The 21,446-nt window shown below is 31.0% G+C and overlaps 1 protein-coding gene across 10 annotated transcripts in view; it reads left to right on the top strand.

Moving 5' to 3' along the window:
- The window catches only part of LOC139782098 (uncharacterized), a 55,549-nt gene that overhangs the window by 28,059 nt on the left and 6,044 nt on the right, over window positions 1-21,446 (top strand). For 8 of the 10 annotated variants that reach the window (XM_071721045.1, XM_071721052.1, XM_071721046.1 and 5 more), the window contains 2 exons: window positions 16,072-16,332; window positions 18,529-18,600. In XM_071721045.1, the coding sequence (XP_071577146.1) occupies window positions 16,072-16,332; window positions 18,529-18,600 (333 nt within the window). Of the gene's footprint in view, window positions 1-12,616; window positions 12,878-16,071; window positions 16,333-18,528; window positions 18,601-21,446 lie in introns of those variants that run through there. The other 2 variants (XM_071721054.1, XM_071721047.1) reach the window with 2 other exon arrangements.

A 21,446-nucleotide genomic window follows, 5' to 3' on the forward strand; every position in this document is an offset into this window, starting at 1 on the left:
CGGAAAATTATTGCCAGAAGTCTAAGCCGGGGCTAAAACGTTGCCAGAAGTCGGTAAACTTGTAAAAAAATTGTTTAAATTTTAATGACAAGGTGCAGTTCTGGCGATTTTGTTTTTATATTATTTAAGGCTTAAAAAAATTGGATATTAATTGCCAGAAGTCAAAACGATGGCTATGTATGTGAAAAATGATAATATCGTAAGAAGTCGGTAAAACGGAAAACGATTCTTTAAAATTTAAATAATAAGGTGCAGTTCTGGCAATTTGTTTCTTTTATTATTTATACTGTTAGTGAACTATATATGCAATTGCAGAAGGGGCTAAGTGAGGGAAATGCATAAAAAAACCATAATCATGCCGAGTATAAGCGCTGAATTGTTAAAACCGTTAAGTGTTTGAAACACATTGTGCAAAAGTAAATTGCATATAAATCATGCATTATCAGTGGGAAGCACTTTAATAGGTGTAAACGTTTACACCCTTTAGTAGCTTTAGGCCTACAAATGTTACATGTCGAACAATTTTTAATTGAGTATGACATTGAAATCTCTGACAATGTTATCGAAGAATTAACTAAGATTCAATCTGAAAAATCTGTGAATGATATGATTGAAAATGAAGAAATTTCAGAAATATTAATCAAGTATTTACAATATAAAGAAGACACTAAAAATGGAAAATTCGGTAAAACACCGCAGTTCTATATAATGTACATAGATTTTATAAATTATTATTTTATGCTAACTAGAAGTATCAGAATGAGCGATTTTGAACTGTACAAATACGTTATTTTGAAAATAAGCAATGTTTTTTTTATTTTTAATTAAATAAATTATGCACGATGGACACAAAAATATTATGATAATCTACTACAAGTTGAACAAACACATCCAGATTTAGCAGATGATTTTAAGAAAGGAATGTTCGGTGTTAAACGAACTGATAAACGTTTTTCAAGGATACCAGTTGATTTAACGTTGGAATGCCGATGCTCCCCGGAAGCTCACGGGTATATCACATTTTTCAAATTCCATAGCAGCTCGTCAGCGATGGTCTAAAAGCCATGGGATAAGATCAGCGATTATGTCGTATGTTTATGAAATATGTGGCCTTAAAAAAGCTCAAGACATCACATCTGAGTCGGAAAAACATCAAATAAAAAAAGATAATTTACAGTTGAACGCATTTCTTGAAGTGTTAAGAAATAATATTAATCCATTTGATAGCAAAAAACTAAATCATGATAAGTTATATAATATCATATTCATTGCCCTGTACATATAAAATATGCTTACAATAATATATTTATATACTTTGGAGTGTGATAGCACAAATATGTGAAAAAAATATAGAAATGAATAAAAAGTCAGTTTTGGTCTTGTTTATACTGATCGTTTGTTACGTCTATCAACTTTATACTAATTTTATACTAAATTACTCTTTCAGTGATATATGCAAACGATGATGTATTAAAGCCGTACAATACTTCTTCAACAAATCGTCTCCATGCATATTGTACCAGCTTTATACGTTATCGTTTACATATTTCGCCAAATTTTGAGGTTATTTTATAGAAAGTTACACTGTTTGGTACCATCGAAATAATAGTATTGACGAACCTTGATGATATTTTTGATATGTTCAAAGACAAGTGTATTATAGAACGTAGATAGATTTGATATTTTCTCTCTTCTGTAAATCTCTCTTGTAAATCGGAAAATGAATCCTGCATCACCAGATACAATTCATAGCACGTATGGTTAAATGAGTTCTTATCATTAATATACAACTTTTAGAATATAATAGTTACTTACTTATATATAAATATAATGCTGTAAATAAAGAGCACTCCGCACTGCTCGATCCACACACGTGTGTATACGCACTCACGCATCGTATGTAGGATAATCATGTATGTACATCATGGCTGTCGCGATGAGCATTGCGCACAATATAAAACAATAACATTATAACAACAGAAAATTAATATACTACCAACGTTATTTTTAAGTCCAAATTACAAGGAATTTTGAACTATTGCATTGATCTGAAATAAATGTCAGAGTAACATTTGAAAAATATTTTCTGTAACGTTTTTAAAATATTTTAACAACATTCAGAAAAATCATATTACGAAATAATATTTTTCAAATCTGTGTATAATATTATTAAAAAACGTTTAAGAAATACACATAAAGTCAATATTTCTAAACGTTAATTTAATGTTTCTTGTTTATTGGGAAGATATTTAAGTTCTGTCTCTCAAACAATTTACCCTATATTAGACACGATAAAGTCTATTTGTAGCGAAGTCGCTTAGCAAATTGTATTGTTAGCAACTTTAATTTTTAGCATTAATAACGATGTCACCTTCCTAATGTCTGCTATAAATAGTCGCCAGTTTAAATAATGTTATTGATTCAAGTTTTGTACTTGGTTTGTTGTCTGTACATCTCTTTATATCTGTATCTATCAACAAAAGATAAACTTTAAAAATAAGAAAGCGGATGCATTACATTTTGACAATATTTCTTATGCTTTATGCCAATAAATTATATTAATATATATAAATTTTATAGTAACAGAATTTATACTTTTATGAACTTTTTGCTATTTGAATTTATTTTATAAATTTGCTTGTTAAACGATACAATTTTTAATTTGTATTATTATGTTATGCATATAAATAATACAATTTTTATGTAAAAAGGTTGGATAAAAAGTGAAATGTACTTTTGTACTTTTGTACTTTTTAGCTCTATATTTTTATATGTTGATAGATCTGAAATTGTCTTTCGCGAAAGTTCGCAGAATACTTTTTCAAACCGTTCGTCGAAATATATTAGTCGACAATGGTTGTTGCGCAAACCACTGACTAATTATCGGCTATTACGTCTAACTGATGGCGCGGTCCTGATTGCATCAGAAGCCTATTTGTGTACCCATACAGCACAAAATGTTTTCAAAAAATATTTTTGAATATTTCTATAAAAATATTGCAAGAAATATTTTAAAATGGTTTTAGGAATATTTTAAAAAAGTTAAAAAACCTTTTGTGATAACATTTTTAAGAATATTTTGAGAATCTTTTAAAAATATTTATAAAAATGTTCTTCTTTATCACCCAGGAAATATTTTCTTAAATATTTGAAATATATTTTTGAAATATTAATTTAAATCAACATATTTATTGTTTTATAATCTTGTTCCAAAATATTTAAAAATATTTTAAATCTATTATTGGTTCTAAAATCTTTTTTCAAATATTTTTGAAATATTATGAAATATTCTTAATTAAAAGATGCATGATAGCGCATCTTTCCGTTCTAGTTTGGAACGACGCTGCTAGGCGGCGCATAATGGTAAGACTAACTCGTAAGTAAATTTCAGTTGAGGGCTAATATAAGCAGGTCTCTGGCGAAGCAAAATCATGACATTCACAAGATAGATATGTATATTTTTCAAATATATAAAAAAAAGATGTACCTATACTTTACAGATATTAAAAAAATCTTTCAAACATGAAACACAATTATTACTTATTGGGTTAAACATATTTTATTTTTTGAAGTAATATTTCTAAAAGATTTTACAAATATTATTAAATATATTTATTTGCAATCTTATAAAAATATTTTTTAAAATATTTTTCTGACATAATCTGGCGGACATAGAAACAGTCAAAAAATATTTTTGTGAATTATTTTATTCTTCCTAAAAAATATTTAAAAAATATTTTAAAAACATTTTGTGCTCTATGGGTAGTCTCTTCTAATGTCAGATCAAAGCTAAATTTCAATGTTGGATCGAAGCGGTCTAAGATTCGAGATCCAACATGCATGCAGAAAATCCAGCTTCTTCATAAAACGTTCACATTCGCAAGTTCATGTTAAGTGCTTTGCTAACGTTATCTAAAGGTGCTATTAAAAAACACTTTATGACGACGAAGACTTCTATCTTGTCGCGATTATTCTTAACTCATGTCTCAGAATAATTGCGTATCAGGGAGAAGTTCTAGAAGCGCTACCTTCTATGATTTATAATACATGTGATACGCTTGAAAGGTTTATGTTTTGTAAATGTAATTTAAATTTTAGTAAAGACTAGCTGGTTACCCGGGCTTCGCCCCGGAGGACATATGTAATAAGACACACAAATAGTCTCTCTCTCTCTCTCTCTCTCTCTCTCTCTCTCTCTCTCTCTCTCTCTCTCTCTCTCTCTCTCTCTCTCTCTCTCTCTCTCTCTCTCTCTCTCTCTCTCTCTCTCTCTCTCTCTCTCTCTCTCTCTCTCTCTCTCTCTCTCTCTCTCTCTCTCTCTCTCTCTCTCTCTCCTCTCTCTCTCTCTCTCTCTCTCTCTCTCTCTCTCTCTCGCTCTCTCTCCCTCGCTATCTTACATGCACGTGCGACGCGATCTCGATGCATCGCGCTCATTCTCGTAACTATAATCGCAAAGGGTATTACTTCCGGCCGATACGTCGCGTCGGCGCCTTTGCGAAATTTTATTACATTTATTTACTACTAGCTTTTTCGCCCGCGCGAAGCGCGGGCGAAAAAGCTCTTCTTTCTTTTCCCCGAATAGTAATATTTACCCCCAAAAAATTTTATTTTTTAAAAGACTTTTTTCAAACAACTTTGTATGAGGGCCCTTTGTCCCCGGGCTCAGAGCCCTTCCCAAAACCCTCTACGGTCTAAGTTAGAGTATCATGAGATAGTATACCAAATTTGGTTGTTCTAATTTGAAAACTGTGAGAGTAGAATAATAATATCACAAATTAAATTGATCATCAAATTTTAAACGCACCTGATGCTAATAAACATTTTTTCCCAGCAGACATTTTTTCCTCGCTTCGACCCCTTCCCAAAACTTTCTATGGGCTAATTTATTAGACAGTAGACGATGTTTTTTCCTCGAATAATAATATTTACCCCCAAAAAAATTTTTTTTGGAAGAAAGAGACCTTTTTTAGACAATTTTGTATGAAAGCCCCTTTTTTATTTTTTTATTTTAATTTTTAATTTTATTTTAATTTTTTTATATTAATTTATTCTTCATCGACATTATCCTCGAAAAATTAGACAAATTTTGATACCGGTTTCCAGAAAATCGGTCCATTAATAAATAAATAGTTCGCGGTCAGACAGACAGACATTTAAAAAATTTTGGAACCGCGCGGTTTCCTAAAACCGATTTCCCAAAATAACATTTTTTGTGAAAAATAAAACTTTTTTTTGAAAAAAGGAACTATAAAAATTATGTATATTTCCCGAAAAATTTCGGAACCGATTTTCAAAAATTATTCTTTAAGATTTGGTTTAAAAATCGGTAACAAAAAATAATACACATCATTGCCATCCCTAGAAAATTCTACCCCTGTTTCATAAGTATATAATTCTTTAAGATTCGGTCCATTAACGAATAAGTAGTTCGTGGTCAAACATTTTTTTTTTTTAAGGAACCCTAAAAATTACGTATATTTCTCGAAAAATTTCGGAACCGATTACCAGAAAATCGCTAACAAAAAAAATAATACACATTGCTATCCCCAGAAAATTCTATCCTCTCTATTATTTTCATGAATGCGGGATATCTTCTTAAACATATATCTACTCTGTTTCATATATAATTCAATTAAGCAAACATACATACACACCAATTCACAAAAATACTATAAATTGAAAAATATCACTTTTTTTATCGACTGAAATTCAATTCCGTCGTATACAATTCTTTGAGATTTACTCAATTATTTTCTAAAAAATTGGAATTGTAACCAATTTCCAAAAAGATCGGTAACGAAAAATTATACACTTTATGGCACTCCCCAGAAAATTCTACCCCTATTTTATATACAATTCTTTAAAATTCGGTCAATTATTTCCCAAAAATTGGAAAAATTTCTGATACCAGTTTCCAAAAAGATCGGTAACGAAAAATTATACACTTTATGGCACTCCCCGGGAAATTCTACCCCTATTTTATATACAATTCTTTAAAATTCGGTCAATTATTTCCCAAAAATTGGAAAAATTTCTGATACCACTTTCCAAAAAAATCGGTAACGAAAAATTATACACTTTATGGCACTCCCCGGGGAATTCTACCCCTGTTTTATATACAACTCTTTAAGATTCGGTCAATTATTTCCCGAAAAATTGGAAAAATTTCTGATACCACTTTCCAAAAAAATCGGTAACGAAAAATTATACACTTTATGGCACTCCCCGGGGAATTCTACCCGTTTTATATACAATTCTTTAAGATTCGACCAATTATTTTTCGAAAAATTCGAAAAATTTCTGATACTGGTTTCCAAAAAGATTGGTAACAAAAAACTATACACTCTATAGCACTCCCCGGAAAATTCTACCTCTGTTTCATATATAATTCTTTAAGATTCGGTTAATTAATTCCCGAAAAATTGGAAAAATTTTTGATAGCAGCTTCCAAAAAGATCGGTAACGAAAAATTATACACTTTATAGCACTCCCCGGAAAATTCTACCCCCGTTTCATTGACAATTCTTTCATTCACAATTTCATTCACAATTCTTTGAGATTCGGTCAATTATTTCTCGAAAATTAGAAAAAATTAGAAAAACCGGTTTCCAGAAAATCAGTAACGAAAAACTATACACATTATCCACTAACGAATGAGTACACATCGTGGCAATTAAACCCATCCTCAAAAAATTAATAAAATTTTTGAACCGGTTTTAACTAAATCGATAAATCGGTAGATTAATGTAAAAGCATATACAATTCTTTAAGATTCAGTCAATTATTTCCCGAAAAATGTTAAAAATTTCTGATACCGGTTTCCAAAAAAATCGGTAACGAAAAAGTACACTCCCCGGGAAATTCTACCCCTGTTTTATATACAATTCTTTAAGATTCGGTCAATTATTATTCAATATTTCCCGAAAAATTGGAAAACCGGTTCCAAAATCTCGGATACCGGTTCCAAAAAAGATCGGTAACGAAAAACTATATACTCTATAGCACTTTCCGGAAAATTCTACCCCTATTTTATATACTTTTAATAAAAATTCGGTCCAATAGTTTTTAAGTTAAAAACGGCCAAACATACACCACCCGTAAGAATTTTATATAATAGTATAGATTAGTAAAGATTACAAGTAAAGCAAATGTGTTGAATCAGAATCTTTTTGTTATATAGTTCAAGGATGAATATGTCATGCAAAATCCGAGACAAGATCTTTATAAATGGTACTAACGTTTGTGAACATAGGTTGTCTTTGATCTCTGAAGACAAAGTCCGGTTTATTGTAGCACGCAATTTTTTTAAAAAGATTCGTTTTATTTATTATTTTTCTTTCTTTTTAAAGAAAAACGGATTCACATAGAGAGAAATATTTATGATACATCTGATATATTTCTTAAAATTTCTGGTCTTATATTTAAAATTTTTTATTCTTTAGGAATCGTATACTCAATTATTCTTAAGGAATTTCTAATTTAATTATAAGAAAGATTTAATTATAAAATATCTACTTATTACTCATTATGTCTAATGTTAGTGCTAAATTGATGTGATTAAGTTTGACATTAACAATTTTAAAGATTCTTGGAACTTAATTTATATTACTTCCAACATTAGTACCTTTAACCTTATATGTATGGTGTATATATGTATATGCTTTTGATAATGTGCAAATTACTTAAAAATGTTATGTGTACTTATATATTTATTATTATATTGAAATAAGAAGTCTAAAGTTTACATGTAAAATTACTGAAAAAAGGCTAAATTGATAATTGAAAGCATGTTAATAACAAAATGAGTTAATGTAATAATAATAATGAGTGTTATGTCTAACTAGTGTTGTAGTCACTGTATCCAAGTAGTATATACTATATCAACGAAACTTTTTTATATCGTTCTCAGCGTTTCAATTAAAGACTTTGGAATTACTTGCCCTTACGTTGAAAATTTAATTAACTTTCGCGGTGGATTTAATTAACTTTCCAAGGTAGCAATTCATAACAAATTAATTCGCATCGCAATTCCGCTGTAGTGAGAGCGACTAAGAGATAATTATTCTGTTTCTTTCATCGAGGTCGCTGTATTGACGATTGCGTAATAACGTTTCGAACGAGCATTTTTGTTACGGCGACAATGTTGATATCTCACGGATTTTTTAAGTGCGAGAGTCGCACCTTTCGAGTCATAGCGACCTCGTGGATTGAATTACTATGTATCTGTAATGATCGTACCGGAAACTGACTGTGATGCCGTTGATCGTGTCATCCTTGTGCACGCAATGCATCATTCAATGTGTAAAAATATAAACAATGTGCATTGGATAAAACATATTTTCTATTACATGAAACATTTTTCTTTGAGTCATTATATTTTTGTTTATAATACATTGCTTAAAGTTCATAGAAGCACATTTTTGCTTTATTTTTACTTTACTCTTACGATAATATATGTATGTGTAGATATATATCGGTTGCATTATACATCAATATCAATCAATTCAAATTTAAAATATAATTAATTTATTAATTAAGTAATATTTTATGTTACTTATTAATATTTTTCTTCTAAAAAAATATAATTTTGTTGTGTAAAAAAATAATTAGAATCGGTTAACTAATATATCTACTAATCGGTTTAACTGAGCTTTAATTAAATATTGATTAAAAATGGTCCTTTTAACTAAGAAGAAAATTTGTGAATATAAATAAATTTATTTTATTGTTTAAATTGTACTTGATTATATTCTTTTCTTAGGAGCATTTAATTTAAAAATTATTAAATTATTTCATAGCAATTAACAGATAAGAAAGCGAACCAAGTTTAAAGTTCAATTTTTTAAACAAATTTTTATTTTATCAGATATTAACTAAATTAATTTAAGTAACAATTGTCAACAAATTTAAAATCTGATATGTACCTATTTAAATAAATGCTAAAAATAAGAAAATTAACATTTTTTGGTTAAATGTAAAATGTTTTGTTAAATGAAATTGACTCGAGTTCAAGAGTCCGTAATTGAATAGAACTCTAATTTCGAGTATAGAACTTCTATCATGCAAATTTCATCGCAGAGTTGTAATAAACGCCGAAATTACGCGGTGCCATTAAAAACTTTTCCAAATCGATACAACGATCTACTTTCCAAGCAATTAAGAGATTCGTCGGGCGATTTGCGAAATCGCAGCATGGCTTCGCAAATCGTCCCGCTGCTTTTACGCGTGACTTCAGCAGTTGATATAAAAGTCCGTGCTACAAGAGTTCAGACAGGTTTTTTGCGATGCTATTTTACGTAATCGCGTTTTATCACCCGCCACTGGCACTAAAATGAGCCGGTTATTATACAATTTCGTTCGTGTTCCGCGTTTCTACTGACAACCAACGACATTGTGATACAGATTACGGTGCATGGTTGTCGGCCAACCTGACTCGACCTTGAACGAACGCCGATACTCCGTTTCGTGTGCACTGCTAGTGAATTATGCAACGCTTGCTTTATCAACCCTTGAATGCAAACGAGGACACGAAGCGTTTGTATAGCAATTTATTGTACTGTTTCAGTTAATATTATAGCACAAAAGTACGTTTCTATTTTGTCAAAATACATAGAAAAATTAAGTTTTATGCGAACTTATCTGTCTATTAGACATATTTCAATATTATGTGTCCTACAATATCTTTCCGTAAAATCTCAGACGATTGTTCTTTTCGTCTAAGTAAATTGTTACGAGGTTTCTTTTTAATGGAAGTTATTGATATCATAAAACTCTAAACGTTTTCCTTATTACGTAATAAAATATTCGAAGATAATATCGAACGCTTCGAAGGTTGGCGGAAAATTAACTACGTGTATCGAAGAATAACAGTTCGATTTGAAGGTCGCGATGATGAAGATAATGAAGATAAGTCTGGACGACGATCACATGGTTGCGACGGATCGATCGACAGGGGCTGTTATTGAGATTGTTGCAATAGTTTCTTTCTCGGTAGACAACGAAGAAATGGCTATTCTTCGAGTACAAATGAAAGTAGCGTGCGAACCCAGAGTCTGTCCCCTCGACCGGAAATGGCTCGTCCTTTTTACACGTTTCGTAAGGCTTCCTGTTGTCCTCTTGTTAGTTGGTCGCTCTGATAATCTGCACGCTCGAGTGTTTCGCCTGTTATGCGAGCGTGTGGCCGCGCACCGGCACGTGCCGTACTTATAAATTAAATTCGTCGATAAATCCTTCAGATAACGAGAGTCACGGGAATGAATACAATATAGCGTCTGTTTCACTGCTACAGTTTTTATACGTGAAAGTCATACGCTAGCTTAAAGATATAAGATAAAATAAGATCACGGCGAAATTTTAAATTGAAAAGAGAGTGAAAGAGATAATTAAACATATTTAGTGCTTTGAACAAGTTTAAGAAATTAATTAATAAACAACAAGTATTTGAAAAACAGAAAGCAGTCTTGTAATTTAAAATACAATTTATTCTTTCAGACTAATGATAATAAAATCTACTAAATGGTATAAACTATTTATCATATGAGTTTGTACAAATTAATTTAATTATTGAATTCTTTTAATTATTTAAAGATATTTAAAATTATAGTTAGAGTTAAAATAGAGTGTGAATTACATAAAACTCTCTTATATAATAAATTCTTATATAAATTATTTAATATTAAAACTTTTTAACTTCACAATTGGTCAAATCTTTTATATCTTTCAATCTAATATGATGTAATACTGAATCAATTAGAAACCATAGAAAGCTATGGAGAAGTTATAACACAAGTGCTACGTAAATTATTTCAACATCGTCAAAATATCTATTAAGTAATTTTTTATTTAAAAAATTGTCACTAAAGATCACAATGAGTGCGCATACGAATTTTACTGAAAGCCATCCGCCAAACAAAATTATAAATTATTGTATTACGTATTCAATGAGATCTACAATAATAGATTTGCTGGTAGGTGTAGCTGCATGAAGACTGTCAACTGCTAAACAAGACGCTTTTGCAGTTGCCAGTTGCTACATGTGGACCAACGGCTTGATCTCTTCCGAAAGACGGAGCTCAGTTTCTTTGCACGAAAGCCCCCTGCGTTAATTTCTCGTGCGGGGGGGGGGGGGGGGGAGGTGCAGTTTGAAATATAAAATTCCTAGCTATTATCAGACGAACTCGAACACGATTCCTCGCGGTTACAAGTTTGGCGCTTTACCACTAGACCACGCATTGCCACCCGCAAGTAATAATTATATAAGTAATAATTATATAAATATTATTATATGTTTAGAAATTTTGGAACTAGATAAACAAATATACATATATTACATCTCTCTACACTCTATAATGGAGAAATTACTATCTCTTTTACATCGTTTGTGAAATTACTTAAAATTAAACAAAATTTATTTAGACTTAATTAAATTAAATCTGATTAGATGAGTACACTTACAGTGAATATGGAATCGTGATTTTTAGCAGCAGTTTTATTGATATTTATGTTTAAATGTTTAGCAGTAATTTATGGAAATGTAAATTCTAAATTTTACAATATTACTCGATAGCGTTACACGCTCGAGATCAATGCGCTTCTACTCTCGAATCGAGCAAGAGGACGATACCGTGTTGTTCCAGAGCAGTGATTCCGGTCAGCCGGAATAGCGGTACACGCTTGGCCATACGTCTTCGTTCTCGAATTATTATGTTGCTTTCTGCGAGGTGCACAGTAGCACGCTTTGTCGCGAAAGCGGAAGAAACTTATACGCATCATGCACGAATCCATTTTTTAGTGCCATTTCGCGGCCTTTCTTTTTCTTCATCATACATCTATATATATATATATATATATTCCCGAAAAATTGGAAAAATTTCGGATACCGGTTCCCGAAAAGATCGGTAACGAAAAACTATACACTCTATAGCACTCCCCGGAAAATTCTACCCCTATTTCATATATAATTCTTTAAGATTCGGTCAATTATTTCCCGAAAAATTGGAAAAATTTTTGATAGCAGCTTCCAAAAAGATCGGTAACGAAAAATTATACACTTTATAGCACTCCCCGGAAAATTCTACCCCCGTTTCATATATAGTTCTTTAAGATTCGGTTGAAAACTGTAGATTTGCATAGAGGACAAACATACATACATTCATTTTTATATATAAAGAGATAGAGATATATAGAGATATATAGGTATAACTAAATCACGTTCTATATTTTACAGATCGTAAATTACGGAAATAAAACTTATTTGTAAAGTCTTATTTTGCGAATTAAATTGCATAATGTTTTTATATACCTATATTATAGAATGAGTTTCATCAACAGACAAATGTTTTCTTTCCAAATTTCGCGAAAGTATGACTCGTTTTCGAAAATAGTGTTTCGCATCTTTTTCGTAACGCTTAATAAAAGTTATTAGATTCGTTTTGTAGCTATATAAAAAAAATTGTTTACACATTTTGTTGTCAATAATTTCCGTCGAAGAGTAGCTCGAATGAACGGCAGTTCGCAGCTCGTGGCCTGTCGAGGGAGACCCGCAGGAATCGTGCGCGTTTATGAACGTGATTCCGTCGAAGAGCGCGAGCAGTGCAGCGTGGTGCAGCGACGCGATACAGCGTACCGCCGCGCCGCCGCCGCAGCTGCGTCGGATAGTTGGTCGAGGCATGTGCGCCGAGTAACGGCTAATTGGCCACCTTTCCTCTCCGGGAGAGGAACCGTCTCTCTCTGTTTCGCTGTCCTGGCCGACGTGCCAGTTTTGTTCGTTCTGTCGTGCGGCTTATACCGAGTATAGTTGGAGCCCCGATGCCGCGTGAGAACACCATGGTGTCCTACCGGAGATTTTGTTAAAAACAACGTTTCTGTGAAATCGAGCACCGTAAGTCATCGTCATTATAGTCTTTTTCTTCTTCTTCCTCTTTAATGGGAAACTGAAGCAAGATAATTCTGTGATATTTTTTGTAATTTACATAATAAGAATAGGCATTCATAAAACGGTAAACGCGCGCATTTATTACAGTTTTTGAAAAAACGTTATATGTTATTTTAGTTCTGAACGCGGAAGAGAAATAATAAGGAATTACAAGGAGTAATTCTTGTAATCGTGAACATTGTAAGTTTTGAGATATGAAATCTTTGCTTCTATGATGGTCAGTCATGAATTCGTGCGCGGATTTGCAACCGCGAAAAGTGCCTCGCTCCGAATTAACCGCGCGAGTGATCGCCGTGAAAGTGCATCGAACAAGAAGTCTAATTGTGCGCGCTGGGCTTTTATTAACGTAATTCACCGAGCCGTTATTTATCGGAAGTCACGGACTTTCTTTGCAGGAAAAAAACTTAACAATGGCCTAAGAATTTTCGAATATATGCGTTTCATCAACAGGTTTCTGGCATAAGTTGGCTTGAAATATTATTTTTGCGTTAATATTGACATTTTATATTCTTTAGTGACATTAGAGAAATCGAGCAATTTTGGAAAGACATTAGAAAAAATGATTCTTTAGCGAATTGTCTAATGATCTGTCTTTTGAAGACATTTCTTCAGCCTTAGAAGAACCAATAATGTTGTTTTTAGTTCTTTATTCTACTCGAAACGAAACTTTATTGAGAGGTGCAAAGGTATACTTTTAATAAAAAGCAAAGATATAAATAGCTGACTGACATTTATATCTGCGTCGCTAGTATCAAGCATACAGTAATAAAAATTCGAATAAAAAGAAAGATTTTTAATTTTTATTTCAATATAGACATTTCAGGTTCAATCGCGATGTCCTGTAATAATAATGTGAAATGTATACATCTTTTTAGTGGTACAATTATATCGTCGATTATACTTTTGCCTCTCGCGTAGTGTTTCTCAACTTCTTTATCAAATTCCACGAATTTTTGTTAAAATTTGCACATAACTTCTTTTACAGTCATATTTTCTTCCTTCATTGATTCTGAGCAATGCTGTCTGGAAACGAAATGCTCCCGATAGAAAACAGCTATGAAGAAATACATAAGTTTAATGAAAAGTGTTTTATTCAATTTTTTAAAATATACATTGAAGTTGAACAAAAATAAAAAATAAAAATATTAGAATAGTATTTTTAATATCTACATATTTAAATATTCGGAAAAGAAGAAAATAAGACAGCATTATTATTAAAATGGTTCAATTATCTCTTATAAGGAAAACTTATTCGCGATGAAGGGTTAAGATGGGTTAACGAGGGGATACTTTAGACGTGATGAGAGGGAGATCTTCCTTAGACGTTATACTTACTGTTAACGTGCATACTGCAGTTTAATCGTCCGACTAATCCATAGTTTCGCACGCAAATGACGATTTGCGTCGAAAGGGAATTTCGTTCTAGTTATTCCGTTCTAGTTACAACCAGTGTTAACTTCGACCAGGTCATATTTTGTAAAATTCGTCAACATAACATTTTAATTGTAACAATGGCACTGCATTATACTGCATTAATGTGAAATAAGATTGTCTATAAGATTGTGAAATAAGATTTCGAAAAATTAAGGTTTTATTTTTTAATAATTTTTATAACATTTTATTTCAAAGTAAAATTTTTATTGACTGCAACTTTTTACAGTAATTATTAAGTTTTCAACACTAAATTTAATAAGCAGTTCTGAAGTTTTAATCATATTAAAGTAGATTGTTCGATTAGAATACATTTTATAGTTGATTAATAAAATACGTGAATTCTTCATAATTCTAAAGTGTATGATGAAAATTTTTGCGTAGAAAAATTCTTTATTTGAAATATTTGCACTTTGTTTATAAATTTTACGTAAGTATATTGAATAAAATGAGCTGTCGATGTAACGGAATTCAAGCATGTGATATTAATTAGCTTTTATATAAAATGAGAAAATGTAAGTATCATTACTACTTGAAACAATATAATAGTGTCGCTATCGGTTTTTGTAGATGATTTAATTCTTCTCGATACTAACCTGTCGCATCCGGATATAAAGTGTCATTCGTTTGCGATACGCGTCAACGAGTGGGGAGACCAAGATACTAATTTACACGCGTAAGAAAGCCCAGAAACGTTCGAAGAGAAGGCGATTAATAACACAGGCACACAAAAAAAAAAGTGTCTTGGCCGAGACACTACACTAGTGTATTCCCATGTACTTTTTCCCGCTGAATCCGAATCCGAAGTCAGAATTGTCAGATTGGCTAAAATTTATAAGATAACCACAATAAAACAATTTTTTTTGCCTTTAATTCGTGTTTTTGAGCATTTTTTTGTGGTTATCTCATAAATTTTAGTCAATCTGACTTCGGATTCGGATTCAGCGGGAAAAAGTACATGGGAATACACTAGTGTAGTGTCTCGGCCAAGACATTTTTTTTTTTGTGTGCCTGTGTAATTAAAGTCACCAGCAATTGACGTTAATTGCGTGTATCGCTGAGAACCGGTTTATAACATATGTTGTGATCGTTGATCACGAAAAGGAAACGGTATAATGACGATTTATTGGTTCTTCTACTTAAGTCAGTTATTTAATACATACTGTTTTGCAGCTGATGATGCATTTATACGTTGAAAAATATATGGTATGCAACCGTTATGTTGAAATAAGTGGCGTATCATGACACTCGAATGAAATAACAGTGAAGAAATAAAAATAATAGCAATTTTTGAACAGTAAAAAAGTAAAGATACTTACACACAAATTTTATATAATATATATATGTGCGCATATACATATATTTTAATTTAATTAAACATTATAATATTGTAATATCTGTAATCTGTTTCATGTACGCAATACGTTCATATATTTTTATTCATCAAAATATGCAAAAAAGATTGATTATGTATTAATTAGAAATTAATTATATATTAGAATTATAACAAAATAAATACAATAATTAAAATCTAATAACAGATATGTAATATTTTAAAGTATATATATTTTTCAGTTTTAATTAATGAAAATTATAACTGTATGATTATATCATTGATATACAGTATAGCAATGTCTAAATTATTATTTAGATTTTCAATTATATTACTATTGATGCGCTATTAATTATTATAATCATTTATGTTACAGGTCTCCGCGAATCGGAGGTCCTCTTTCGCAATCACTGGCTATGATTCCTCCAACTATGCACGGACATGAGTTTAATCAACCCTCGTCGAGGGTAGTTATGGTCCGTAAAACGGATCAAAGGACATTCAGCAAAGGAAGACAAGGTGGTGAGCCTCTTCTGGAAACTGTTACCAGGGAAACCGTTGAACTCTTTAATGGTGGTCGAGCCGAAAGGAAATACACTTCCGAAACGAGGGACATCGTTACACCGAAGTCTAGCAGGTTTGACGATTTTCCAATTATTAGCGTTAAGTATTACAGATATACTAAAATAGTAGACTTCTTCTGTTACATTAATTATTTATGTTTATGAACGACATAAATTAACAAGACACCTTAAACTTAAATTAGATTGTGAAATACGATAACGTATTGAGTAATGTTTAATAGAGATATTTTGAAATATTATATTTTAATATTTTACTCAACGCAACTTTTATTATTAAAATATGTAAATTATTGTTCTCAATATTTAAAGAATATTATTAGCTTTTATACATATTGTTTAACATTTTCCATTCGCACTGTTTTAAATTTTAAAAATAAGTTAGTAAAAATTTATAAAAATTGATTACACATATATGTATTCATAACAAGAACAAGGTTTTAAAATTATTTTCCGGTACTATATAGTTTAATAGACATTAACCTATTAATAGACATAATAAACAACACTTGAAATACGTAACAAGTAAAATTAAGATGTATTTTACGGTATATATATCAAAGTTTGAAATTACATAGGTCGGCAAGTAGTGATTTAGATAATATGATAAATGGTTTTTTAATGATAAATTAATAATTATATTTTGATTGTTATATATTATTTCTTCCTTTTTTGACCAAAAACATAAAAGCAGAAAAAAGTGAATTAAAGCAATTGCTACGTGTATTGGAGCAAATGTATTATTTGTAAAATCAAATTTGCAGAAAATGAAATTGATACTTTTCAAAAACTATATCGTACGCGCAAAATATATTAATATAATATAAATATATTATAATTATAATATAAATATAATTTATATTACAATTATAAAATGTGCATTATATATAAAATTGAAATATATTGGAATATCGTATAAAAAGTAAACTTAAAATTTTATTTTGTCACTTAATTTTACATTAGAATTGATCTAAATATTAGAAGAGAATAGACAATTTAAAAAAATACTGAAATAGATGCATGTTGTAGTATAACAAATTGATATTATATACATATATCTGTCATACTATTAGTCCTGCGTGTTAGCGAAATGTTTCTTTGTTGTACGTGATTGGAAGTGCATTTCCTTCTTACACAAACGTGTACCGGAAACTTGTTACATGGTTCGAAGTAGACAAAACTTTACCTGTCGTAAAATCAGCTGTCTCGCGTTTCAGTCCCTTTCTCTTGGTTGGTATATATATGTACAGGGTGTTCCAAGTTTGCTGTCTTTTTCTTATTCTATCTCTAGAAATTTTATTTGCAATTAATAGGTAAAAATTAAAATATTAAAGCTTAAACTAATAATAGACGATAGTTTTCTCCGAATCTAAGAAAAATTCAATATTAATATAGGACAGTAAACTCTTGATATATACCTCTGTATTCTATGGAAAGGTATTCTGAGAGAAACCGCAAACCGCAAGTTTTCAATTATCTCGTATGCTAAAAGCGGAAGAGCGACTTGTTCTTTCGTTTCGGTTAATCTTGAAGCCTACGTGTGAAGAATCTGTGAAATGTCGTATGACATTTAGCAGGTTCTCTACATTCTTACGGAGCAATTAATTTCTCTCAGCACTCTCTCGCGAGTAATGTTGGGAATCGAGACAACTTTGGTTTTCAATAGAATGTAGGATTACATAATGCGATACATCACCGGAGAAACCTATGCTTTTAAGAATATAATTTTTATACACAAAACGTTATAGAAGAATCGCTACAACTTATCAATTGATTCTTTGATCAATTTGGCATTTTTTACGAATATTTAATTAAAATCATGTTTTATTTTTTAATATTATATTATTTTTTAGTATTATATTGAGTATACCTAAAAATAGAATAGAATTTTATTAGAATTCTAATAAAATAACTATACGTGAAGTTAAATGAGAGAGAAAGATAATTTTCTGTTGATTACTTGTTAAATTTCTTTAATGTTGAAAATGCTTATATTTTCAACAATATTTCCACGTTGCTAAGATTCATAATTCAAAGAATAATCAATAATGTAATATAATATTTGATAGATAACTCTATATTATTGCCTTAAACTTTCGGAGTTTTCGTCATTATCATTGTCGAGCATCTCCGAAGTTTATGAAATTCTATCGTGAATTTTTGAATGGTCTTATTTCTAACATTATTCACACGAGAAGTGAGAATACATATACAATTTAACATTTCTCTAGTGTAAGTCGTTGCTCTTGTAGTATGCCATCGCTCAGCGTGCACGGAACGAAAAAGAAGGTGGTCGGTTTTGTCGATCAAGTGTCGTCTGACAGGTATAATTGCCTATGCGGCACAAACTTGCAGTTTAACCAAATCCCGATTCCAGTGAAGCGAGAGTAAGCATGTGAAAGACAGACTTGCCGCGAACACGACACCGATAGCATTTTGCCAGTGTGTTTTGTCGCTTATTGTCAGATGTTTTCTGAAACTTCACTAGGATCGGTAAGTGGTCCTAGTTCACTAGCGTAGGTGGCACATAGAAAGCAGAGCGACAGCTGAAAGTTCGCGTGCTTACGATACGTTCAAACGAGTCGCAAGAAGATGGAAATTCTGTAAGGATACTGTAAATTACCGGCTTTCACGATAGCGTAACAGGATGATAATGTTCGTTAGCCAGGAATGAGATTTATCCGTTGCTGAGTTAAATTGAAAGTATGAGAATCTCTTGGAGGCTGTAAAATATATTATAGGTATATGCGCGTTTCTCTTTATATTATTATTATTATCATTGATACCTCTCTTATTTGGTAATAGTAGTTTTCAAAACAATATGTTATCATTTGTAATTTTTAAATTTGGTAGGTATAATATTTGGTGTAACTCTTATTAACAATTATCTTAAGAAAATAGTTTTTTATCATAAGGCAAATTGAAAATATGAAAATGCTGTACACAATCGCATACAAAGTTGCGCAGGAAAAATATATATTATTTACTTTGATATTTATAATTAAGATAGGCTTTTAATCTGTATTAATATAATTTTTTAAGAGAGCATACACTGAGAAAAATCTCTCGGAAAAAGTTAACACAATATTGTAGACCTTATTTTGTCAGATAAGTAACTTTAAATTGTAATGTAATAGAAAATATGAAATACACCGATTAACTACAATTTTGTAGCAAATTTATTTTGTCACATGCAAACACAAAAACTGTGATTCTGTGAAACAAACGCGCGAATTAATATTATAATATTTTACAGTTTTAAACAGTTTGTCAATTGATTTCAGACAATCTGAGAATAATTTTTTAGAACAATTTTTTAGACTCATTTACTACAATTTATCCCTGTCCCTATTTGTACTATTATTTGTAGAAGAGATCTTCACAATTGTATTATACTATCTGATGCTACACTTTTTTCTGAGTGTATAATTTTATCCTAATTAGAATTTATAAATGATTTTTGGTAGTTTTGTTTAAATATGCATGGTTAAAATTATATAGCGCCATTTGTGTACATATGCTGTCAAGTTTGTGAGAAAAAATTCACTTGGGTCATTTACATAAAAGATTAATCGCTGCGAGGTTCGTATTGTCGGTATTAAATTCTTATCGAAGAGGAATCGTTGCTTGACGTACCCGTATGCGATTCCGCCCACGCAAGCGGCGTGGTAAAACACAATGCTATAAGGTATAAAAATGAGATGGAAGAAATATGCAATAAAATACTGCATGCCTTAAGTTCAACAAGCGATTGAATGTTACACATTTTTGTGAATTATATATCTCAAAGGCATAAACTATAACAGAGAACCTTATTCTTATCTTTATTCTTATCTAATTTAAATATTTTTATCAATATTTTGAGAATTATTCATAAAACATCGTTTAATCTAAAAAATTACAAGACTTTATTGTGTATTTAAGTAAAAATTAGTTTAAAACTCTAAAAAATATTTTATTAACATTTTATTATAAAATATAAATAAATGCTGTATTTTATTGTGGTCAGGCTCTTATAGCATTTTGGAGACTCACAATTAGTCTCCTTTTTCTGGGCGCGATATAACAAAGGAAACGACAACCTTTCTTTCGCGGTGACCGTGGCCGTGGACGCGTCGCAAAGGCTCGTAGGAAGAAGGAAGTACGAGCCGTGCTCGTAAAGGCGTATGTGACGATATACGTAGATGAGCACGATGAAGTGTTCGCTATTTCGCGTGACCTTTAACGGGGTCCAGTAAAGACTTTGGAATTTTCAGCTCTCCCTTAGCTTTCTGATGTAACATCTTTCGGCTGAATACCGAAATTGTTCGAATTTTTAATAAAATTTATTTAACCGCTTGAAGCAAAGCGGCTTTCTTACATTAAGATGTTTGATTCACATGCATAAATGATAGAAAATAATGTTAATTAATGTTGGTTAATTTTTGTATAATATAAAGTACAAGTGGATATTCTCTCATTACACTTTGTTTTACATAAATGCACACAGCTATTCAGTTAAAATTTATATCTAATTAAATCTTCTCGCGTGCGTCAGACTTTTCTAAAAACTTTTTAAGATTAATATTTTAAGCAGTTTCTGTTCTAAATATGTTCTTACGCCATTTGGTGTTCTGTATGTGTATTCGTCAATAAACAGATGTCAGATTGCGAATTACTTGAAACCTGTTAAACGTACATAAAATATTCTCAGAACTTTCTGTTCAGAATATGGCTACTTTATATAAACATAATAATAAATAAATAGGTTTTTAAATTCGACGAATAATATCTGCAAGCTTCTGAAAACGTACCTATCTTTAAATCGAGATTGGCAAAATTATACAACATAATTTACAACGATCGTTTTCTGCGGTGCATCCGTATGCATCCTAATGCGAAGTTAACTACACAGTCCGGCAAAATTGCTATTCATTAGTCAATGTGCAATTTTGCATGGAACGATCATGGATTTGCATTATAAGTGTATAATGACTGGATATCTACGTCGTGGGGATTGTTTACATGGGCAAACACAGTATTCAGCCTGTCGTAAAATATTTTAGATTTTAGAGAACTAGATTAGAGACACGTTGTAATTACACAGTGCTCTTAGATACCTTCATGTTCAATCGCTTTGATTCATTGCACATGCCATAATGGTCGTCTATATGATCTTACAATTAAGATC

Source organism: Temnothorax nylanderi, unplaced genomic scaffold (genome assembly GCF_030848795.1).
Source record: "Temnothorax nylanderi isolate EJ_2023f unplaced genomic scaffold, tnyl_v1.0 TNYL_tig0387_pilon, whole genome shotgun sequence".
NCBI lineage: Eukaryota > Metazoa > Arthropoda > Insecta > Hymenoptera > Formicidae > Temnothorax > Temnothorax nylanderi.